The sequence below is a fragment of the Caloenas nicobarica genome, chromosome Z (assembly GCF_036013445.1).
Source record: "Caloenas nicobarica isolate bCalNic1 chromosome Z, bCalNic1.hap1, whole genome shotgun sequence".
Lineage (NCBI taxonomy): Eukaryota > Metazoa > Chordata > Aves > Columbiformes > Columbidae > Caloenas > Caloenas nicobarica.
The window spans coordinates 78,084,116-78,093,841 of record NC_088284.1 but is presented as its reverse complement, the minus strand read 5'-3'; the positions used below and the strand labels follow the sequence as shown (position 1 = coordinate 78,093,841).

The 9,726-nt window shown below is 42.1% G+C and overlaps 1 protein-coding gene across 1 annotated transcript in view; it reads right to left on the bottom strand.

Annotated features, from left to right (window-relative positions):
* Positions 1-1,227: 1,227 nt before the first annotated feature.
* ATG10 (autophagy related 10) overlaps positions 1,228-9,726 on the bottom strand; it is an 84,365-nt gene continuing 75,866 nt past the window's right edge. The window contains exons 6-8 of the mRNA XM_065657159.1: positions 6,011-6,108; positions 5,624-5,743; positions 1,228-5,225 (exon numbers count right to left, since the gene is read on the bottom strand). Coding sequence (XP_065513231.1) covers positions 5,213-5,225; positions 5,624-5,743; positions 6,011-6,108 — 231 coding nt within the window. The 3' untranslated portion in view covers positions 1,228-5,212. The remainder of the gene's footprint in view (positions 5,226-5,623; positions 5,744-6,010; positions 6,109-9,726) is intronic.

Here is a 9,726-nt window from a genome sequence, read left to right as displayed (position 1 = left end):
CCCCTTCCCCTACACTGCTCTCCAACAGGTCGTTCCCCAACTTATACTGGAACCTGGAGTAGTTCTTCCCCAGGTGTGCTTCTGCATTTTAAGGTGATGTATTCCAGAAGAAGACACATCGGGGATTGTTTCTGGTGATGCAGATGACTGCTGGTCAAAATAACCTTACTGGGATTCTTCTCTATCTATAGCCTAATTCTGGGCAGCAACAACGGTGGGGAAGGGAAGCACCTGAACAGCATTCGAATCCACCTGTCTTCTGCTGCCGGACCCAGCAGCGCACGAGGACACAGCCCCATCTCCTCGGACAGCGGCACCCTGCCAGCGCTGCGTTAACAACGCTACTGGAAAGTGATACTACAGGAAAATGTGTTGCTTTCTAACAGGCTTGAGGAAAAAGGTGTTCAGCGCAAGGCTCTGTAAAACCATTCTCTGCTCAAACACAGCAGTAAACCCCTCTCTTGCCTTAAGTCGAAATCCATCTTCAGCAGGTGACAGTTACAACAAGCTCTCAAGTGGAGAAGTGAAAGCTTCCTTGTGGTGCAGGTTTTTCAAGACTCTCATGTAATCTAGGACATAACAGGTGTGACACCTTCCTAACCCTTCCCAAGCACTCAATGCATGGTTAATCTCTTAATCTACCCTCCTAGCACTCATCTGTATCAGCCCAGCTTTTTAAATTTAGGAACTAAAGCTATTTGACATGGCAGTTTTGCAGCTATGAACTTCAGTTACATGCTTTTATTTTTTTTTTATTCTAGAATATATTGCGAAGAAATGATCTAAAATTTCTGAAACACTTATACTAATACTAATACTACGTATTAATAGAAATATGCACAGATTCATACATACACTCTTCTGTAGAAGAGACTATTTTGGAGCAAATAGTTGTAACTTCAGAGTTCAGAGGAAAGAGCAATTTTTTGTCCTTTGCACTGGAACTGAAACACTATGCAATATAAATATAGATATCCAAACAAACTCATTAAGCTGTAATCATAGCAAATGGGGAAAAAAGTTATTGAAAAAGTTTTGCTGCAATTCATGGAGTTGCAACAAGAATCGGTATTGATTACTTTGCTATATTCAGGTCTAATTAACTACCTCAACATTTACTGTTGTGAAAACAAATATGCAATTGGACTGAAGGAAATGTTTCTTTTAGTAACCAAAACCAATGAACTACAAACCTTCTGGCAGACCAGATGGGGGTGAAATTCTAACCTGATCATGCTGACACAAATGTGGGATTATGTAGGTAGCAATTGCGTTCCAAAGGAAAGCATATTTTTGGCTTAGTTGAACACATAAAATTCATTCTTCTTGCTGATTCTTGTAACCAAGGGCAGGTATGAGTCAGTTTTCCTTTTTAAAAAGAAGTCCCCAAAAGCAATGGTCCTCAATATGTCTTCCCAGATTAACAAGGATGAACAACTGAGAAAATTTGCAAAACTGTTTGGAACAGGAAATTTTATTTTTGGTAGGCTACAAGGTTTCAGATAATGTACGTAGCCAAAACGTGAGTTCAGACCTAAGAATCTTCAATAGATTCGCTAAATAAAATTACAAAGTAGTGCTGGGATTAACTTAATTTTTTAAGTAAAGCAGAATTATTGTACATAAACATTCAGTATAAAACATCCTATAAATCACTAAGGCACAGATGTAAACAGCAAATTAGACACCTATCTCCCACGTAAGCCATTAGAAAGTAGATATCTAAATAGGATTATATCTCCCCTTGATCCCAAATATTTATGTTATCCTGTATTTGTTTCTCAATCTAAGCTTAGGGTGCTTGTACGAACTGAGCCGAATTTTTGTCTAGAGGTATTCTGGACAAATTTCAGGGGAACGCTGACACCAAAGGAACCAGGGCTGTTCAGCCTGGAGAACAGGAGGTTGAGGGGAGACCTCATCGCTGTCTGCAACTACCTCAAAGGAGGTTGTAGCGTGGAGGGGGCTGGTCTTGCCTCCAAAGTAGCAAGTGATAGGACCAGAGGAAATGGCCTCAAGTTGCGCCAGGGGAGGTTTAGATTGGACATTAGGAAAAAATTCTTCCTGGAAAGGGTTGTCAGGCATTGGAACAGGCTGCCCAGGGCAGTGGTGGAGTCACCATCCCTGGAAGGGTTTAAAAGACATTCAGACGAGGTTCTTAGGGACACGGTTTAGTGCTGGAGTTGGGTTATGTTTGGACTCGATGATCCTGAGGGTCTCTTCCAACCAAAATGATTCTATGATGCTGACACCACTGTTAAGTTTGTTCTTTACGGTGTTGAACGGTTCAGAACTGCAGCCGGGCAGGGCAACTGTCGGTTTGCTTATCCATTTCACGCTCCTCGCTATTATCGTTGTGTCCCAGTAACTGTGGGAACAGGGTCAAGGCACTGAAGAGGAATTTGGAGGGGAGTTATCAGCAGGAAGGAAGCAAGACAGAGGCAGCTTCAGAAACAGGGAACAACTGGAGTGTCCAGCCAAGTGAATGTGCTGATATAAGATATTCAGGAGGCAGAGCAATGGCTGGGAGAGGACATCGAGGAGTTCAGAGTGTGACAGTGGGGACACTAACAGAGCAGCCTCCTGCTGTCTGAGCCACCCATTCAACAAGTGCCTGCGGTTGTCTCTGACAGAAGAAATCTTAAGTTCAGTACGACGTGCAATGCCCTGTCCAGATAATACTTGAGTTTGTTTATAAATGATAAATTTAGGTAGAAAAGAGATGGGTGGTGAGAATTCCTCCATGTAAAAGAAAAATATTTATTTCTTATTTACATACAAATTCCACTTTTCTTGTAATTCTTGGTTAAAAAAAAAAAAAGAGAAGATTAAGGTGAAGGCTGATGGGGCGGAGAAAGTGAGTGGAATATATTGTTCCAGACTTATTTCATATTTCTTTTCTTTCATCTGTAATTACAAGGTGTAAGTTACAGGGCCTGATGTACAGTGTCACATGGATGAGATGCTGACATTCTGAGTAAAGCAATGACATTTTCACACACCTGCAATAAGTCTTGCCTATACTGAAGAAACCCAACCAGCCAAATCCTATTACACAAACACTGTTGTACAGCAGTTTCTGCTTCCAAGACAGAAACACGAAGAGCTGGTCTCCAATAAATGCCTACAAAACTACGCTTATAAATTTTGCAAAGCAGCATCTTTGCAGTTGAAACTTCTCAAGGTCTTACAACTAGTACCTGAAAAAATACTCAAAAGTTGTTCCAGGCTCTTTTCTTCTCCTTTATCAAGGTACAGCTCTTGTCCAGTATATGAGAACTCTCAACCCAGCGTTTCAGCTGTAAGTTATTCCAAAGGCATTCTGTATTCAGCATTGCATTTTATTACTTCTATTGTTTAAAAGTGGAATTTCTTCTGTGTATTTAACCCCCAGTGCAGTGCCAGGTAAGATCTGCGATGCTTTGGGAAAACGAGCATAGCTGATCCTCAGATACACCAATGCAGCCGTCAGCGCTGACGGTTTACAGAGAACGACTCCATCAATTCTTTCCATCTCCTCGACCCCAAGGTCAGCAGAAGCTAATTCAGACCTTGTTTTAAACAAAGCTGCCCGAGGCCAGTTCTAAGTTAGACTGGGAGTAAAGGTCCCATGGGCCAGCCAGCACAGTGTGAGTGTGCCAAGATGCTGCACAGAGGCAGGAGAAGCTGACTGAGCAGCTGAGGAGCTGAGGAACCCTCTGTTCCAGGGTATAAAAAACAAAGACCAGAGTAGGGATGAACATTTAACAACTCTTAAAACTGCTGTTATCTTTTTGTTTGGTTGGTTTTCTTCCTGTATAAGTCTCCCTTGAACTTAACTATGGATAAAATTATCAAGCATACATTACCAAAAGTGTTAAAAAAGACAATGTAGCTACTGTCATTGTACATGAACAGAAAGCCATATTTTATAAATTTTACATAGAAAAATGGCTGTTCAGGTTGTTATGGGATAAATTATGTGTTTTCATTAATTCCAAATGGCTGGCAAAAGAATTCTGCACCAATGGAATTTTAAAGATTGCACTGTATTTAAATTCACTCATAACATATGTATGATCTATGTTAAAAATATGTAACCGATTGAAATATCTAAAACCCAATGCATTTCACATTTCCACCTCTGATGTGGCACAGGTTGGACTCAGGATGCAAGTGACATATCGCTGAACACATAAAGTAAAACCTGTAATTCCATCTCAGCTGCTCAGGACTTGTAGTCTGGTTACACTACAAATAAAACGTGACTAGGAAAGAATCCAAGCTGACTTGTATGGAAGTTACTCCTAATCTGTTTTTCACTGATGATTGCACCACTACGCAGTTCCTACTTGCCCAAAATTCAACAGCTGTCAGGGGAGGTTTGCATAAAGACTGCGGGATAGGGACCAAACCTGTGAACAACTACTAGTACAACACAAAATACTAATTGACTACAACAGTAACTCCCACAGGGTATGGCAAAGCTTCCTCTGGAGGCAGTGAAGCACAGAAAAGCCAGATGTTCTCATACGATAGCATGAGGCACCTTGAACTCCAGAACTGTACATGCTTAGATTTAGACTGCACGTACTATGCCTACAATCCTGATCTTATCTGTTCCCTGAAGCATGACATACACAAAATACTCTCAGCAAAGTATTATTGAGCCCTCGGATCAGGATATCCTGTGTGTGGTGTGGAACACGGGGATGGTCCATGCACCAGGCTGCGGTGGGGAAGGTGGTCCCTAGGTGAAGCAGTCTCAGCCCGCACACTGATGGCCACAAGCTTAAACCACATTCCGCAAGTGTTTTGCTGTACATATCCTCACAAATGGTGCGGATTTTCTAGAGACACGGTTTTTAGTAGATAAAAATTCAGTAGATCGAAGCTCAGCATCTCAACTCAAGGAACCCCAGGCTTGTGCATTTGTGTGCAGTGTTACTAAGGCTATAACCGCAGTAAATCAAAAGCAGGAGTTAAGTGACTGCGAGGGGTCGGTGCAATCACAAGGGAGTCCAGGTCTCGGTGGTGCTTGAGAGTTGTTGTCACAACTGCAGCTGGCTCTTAGTTCTTCCATTGTAACCAGGCAAGTTCTTGCCAGAGAAAGAGCTGTGAACAGTCACTTTTCCATGGGGCATTGCTTACCAGTCAGGAAGGATTCCCTTGTTTTACTTCATCCCTAGGAAAGTCTGCGATAGCTTTACTACAGCTAACTATCATCCACCCTTCAGCTCAGAGGTCTGGAGACATCAAGCAGAAAAAAGAAAAAAGAAAGAAAACAGGAAATTAAAATCATTGCAGCAGAGTTATGCTAGATCACTTACCAACCACATGCTGGAGAGACCACCATGAAATGCTTTTACACACTTGAGAAAGACCCCAGGACATCAGGGAGCCTTCTGACAGTCGTGTAGGGCATCAGCAACGTGCCAAGCACATCCCTCTCAGTGCAAATGTTCATTGCAAATTAGGTAAGGCAATAAGGCAGCCATGTAAGCAAAATATTGGAAAGTGAGTCCTAAACGAACTGAACCAAGAGCTCCAAAGGAGAAGATAAAGTTTTTGTCAGTTATCCATTTGATCTTTTTAATTTCATAGGAGGATGGGAAAGAAAAAAGGTGAGTTCATTTTCTCTTACCTTTCAACAGAATCAGCATTTGTATTCTGCTCAGGTGCTAGTTTTGCATAACTCAGGGGCAGATTTAGACCCACAACTGGGCCTACAGTACTGAGCCACAATATAATGTAATTTGTGTGTCTAGGGGGGAAAAAAAAGGCATTATAAACATATTATCCCAACCTTTTCTGAATTGCAGACAAACTTGTCAGTCAGAAAATAACTACAGATGGGGCTATTCTTTCACTTTATCTATTTCAAATTTATTTTCACTTTCAGCCCTTAGGTGACAACCCAGAATCTTATTCTGTTTGGACCAAGGAAGTTGTTTTGACCATTCCCACTTCCCGGCTGATGTACTTTATCTGCATTACATGAAGCCTGGCAAGGCACAGCACTGTTTCTCACCTGTTCTGTTTCCATGACCTGGTCAGTATAGAAGACATGAATTCATTAGTCCGGCAAGGGTGCAGAACGAAAAACGGCTGCCCAAGCAAGGGATGCTCCTAAGAGGGAATATCACTTGTTTTATCATGCAAGAAGAAAACAAAAAAGACATCATTTGCATTTGGAAAAGACAAAGCAGGGACCATTAATCCTTGATGCAACTTTCCTCATTTCAGAATCTAACCCACATTGCTCTTCTACCAACAGTTATTGACAAATCAATACCTGAGACCATATTCTCCTATCTTAAAAGGGAAATAGGATAACCGACCAGGCTATGCCACCTTTTTAGGTAATAAAATGTAATGTTTTTCAAAAGTAACTCAAGTTACTGTGTCAGCATTACCTGAATGCAAGTAGGCAAAGCCACTGTGTAAACAAGTATTTGATCAAATGTAATACATAAAACAAATCTGCTCCATGGTAAAGCTCTTTAAGATCCTTGCATGTTCTCAACCTGGTGCTGGGAAGTCAACACAGTTTAATTTGGAGGGAAGCAAGAAGGAAAAGCATCCAAGGTAGCTTTAACTTCCTCTAGGTGGTATATCCTCATTTTAGGCTATTCTAGAGAAAAACGTCCTAAAAGGGTTGTTCAAGAAGCCCAGTCAAAACTGTCCTGAGGAGGAAAAAAAAGAAAACCATTTAGTGACAGTTAAGTTTGCAGTCAGACACACCCCCTACAATGCGACAGGACTCTCTGTCTGATCCTCCACACCTTCACGCTTCTGCCGAAAACTCGACCCAGTGCTCCACAAAGCTTTCACTTCCCAGCCAGTACTCAAACAGAGTATGTGTTCTGGCTTAATCAAGCTTGCACTCAGTGCAAAGCCATAACAGTGATCTAACCAGCTCTTACACGGGTGGTACCACAAGAGCAGCGTTTCTGACTGTCTCACGCACCATGCCCGAGAGAAGTGATTTTCCTTTGGTGCTGCTGGGGTCACTGCTACCACTTCTGCACCAAAATAAATCCCTTTACCCTTACCTATTTTCTCTCACCCTTTGTGTCTCTCAGACACGAACCTCTGATGAAGTCTAGGGCTGAGTTTGGGTCCAGCCGCACCTGGCCTCCTCCCCAAGGAGTTTAGGAAGCAAGGTGGTCCATTCTGAACCTCGTGAGTCAACGGGAGGGCCTCCTCTACCATTTCCCTCCTCTGTCCCACAGAAATCACTCTAAAACAACTGCCACCCGATTTCCCTTGGCATATTTCCTCCATGCGGTAAGTAATAGAGTGAACCTTGCCATCGAACTCTGTTAAGTCGCACTTTTCTTTAAGCCTGCCCCACTGCGTTGTGCTTCTCACCAGAACCACGGCAGAGACGGACTATAAGGATTAATGCGATGGGTGTCCTATCCTGAGTAAAGACCCTTTTCCTTAGATGTGCTTCTTGTGGTAGCTCTGTTTCTTGATGGTAAAGAAGTATTAAATATTAAATTAAATTTATGCTTCAACACAGATTTCCCTTGTCCTAGCTGATACAGTTGTAGCCAGATTCCCCTAATTCTCGATGGCATGTTATCTTAGCACGTACCGAACTGCATGCACTGAAGAGAAGATGATCACAAAGTCTTCCAGCTACACAGTAAAAACTCCTTCTCCAAACCCTTGCCTAGAAACAAAACCACAAATCCTGGCCTGTCACATCCAGCAAATAGGACATGTTCTATATTATTAAATGTTAAACAGGGTCTCTTACAGCTGAAGCACACTTGGTTCTTATGCTGAAAATGTACCCAATGATCAATCATTTTGTGCCTAAGACAACTTTAAAAAACTTCCAGAATCTTCAGAACATAAAAAAACCAATGTTCACAAAGCTTTGTTTTACATTGCAGTGTAAACAGATGACTTGCGCAAGAATGCTATAATACCATCTGCTGCTGGTGAAAGTGAACTGATGATGCTGTTTTCCATTGAGAAAAAGTGGTAGTTTGAATTAAAAATCCTTTCTAATGATCTGCTAGTTTAAATCAGCTAAGGCTTCTAAATAATTCTAGAAAATACATAGACTGTGCCAATTGCTCAAGGATAGCAAAAAAAGGACAGTTAACAATATTTACAAAACTATTAAGCAAAGAAAAAAAAAGTAGCTACACTCCCAAAAAGAAAGAGAAGATAACCTGGGCTTTAAGTGACTTAGCACTCAGAATAAGGCATAAAGATAATTCCCAAAGCCAAATATTCAGCTTGAAGTCATTCCCAATCATTCTGTCAGAGTGATTCCGTCCTGCACCTCCTGCTTCAGCAAACCACCAGTGAGCGACACATGGAGGCCAGACTTGATTTTTTAAAATAGCTTACATATTTTCATATAAGTCTTTCTTCTTTTAGTTCTTTCTCTTCTTACAGTATGATAGGGCGACACTGGAAAAATTCCCAGCCATCACCTTCTAGGTTGATATGGGGGCTCTGAGGACACTTGGTCTTTGTTAGTTAAACCCTCTTCCTAGCTTGTCTCCTTGTTCTTGCAATTATCAAGGTTGCTTCATACACTTCCTGAAGTAACAGCTGTGCCAGGGTGGTGTAAATCTCACTGTAATCCACAGAGTTTCGAATGGCAACAACGAAATGACGCAGGGGTTTAGTTAAAACTCATGCTGCTCCTTGGCCACGCTCTGAGAACGGCACGTGCACTAAAAAGGCGTATCTGCACATTCAGGAAGAGTTGCTTTGATTTCTGTTTAGCAGGGTATTTTTGAAAACTGAGCACTGTCCCTCGCCTGTTTACCTCTAATCCAGGAAACTGAATTTCATTATTACACGGATCCTTCAGCACTGAAAGTCCATGATGTCATGCAAAAGAGCTGGGTCCAAAGTCAGAATTTTTCCATCAGCTTAATGCGTGTATCTTTCCTTCCCTAAAGAAAAGGCATGAAACTGCAAGAATGCCATCCTGTTTACTCAAAACCTGAAAGATAGGAATATGTCATACAGACAGCAAAAACACAAAGGCACAAGAGATTAGAAAAAATCCCGAGCCAAGACCCATTAAGCAGGAGCCTCTAAAAAGGGAAAAGGCTGAGGCAGGGAAGAGGAGCTGTTGAGCATCAGGGAAAACACTCCAAGAGCATCAGATCTGACTCAGTCAAATCCTAAATTCCAAATCCTGTACATAATGGCAACCCCGCAAGGCTTTAATGTATACTCAAGGTTGAATCACTGATACAGCAGCTCTCGGGAGGAAGTGCCAGACAGCTGCCAATAAAAATGCAAGAGTTATCAAAGCCTGGAATGATTTCTGAATTGGTAATGGGCTACAGAGCTTCTTCATTGCCAGGTCACCAGTTCAGACTTGGCCCAGGCTGGTGGCAGCCAGAACTCATTACTGTACAAGGGCTGTGTGTGCAGTTGTCAGGTTTCGCACAGACAAAGCGCTATTAATTAGTACCCTTGCTGGTGATAGTCACTACAGACGAGCCCAGAACTGAAGATGGTGGTTTATCTTGTCACCGTAGGAGGGTGGTCCCTGTGGGCCAGCTCTAAGTCAGGAAAAGCAGGAAACTCACATTTCTGATGCTCAGGACGTGCCCTGAGAGAGAGCTGTGCACCTGCAGTATGATGAACCCCAAGTCCTTCTCAAACACTAACGAAAGCGTGAGAATGAATGAAAGTTTGTGCTGTATCAGCTTCACGAACATATTCACTACCTGCTGCAGTCATCTGGTGGAAGGATGA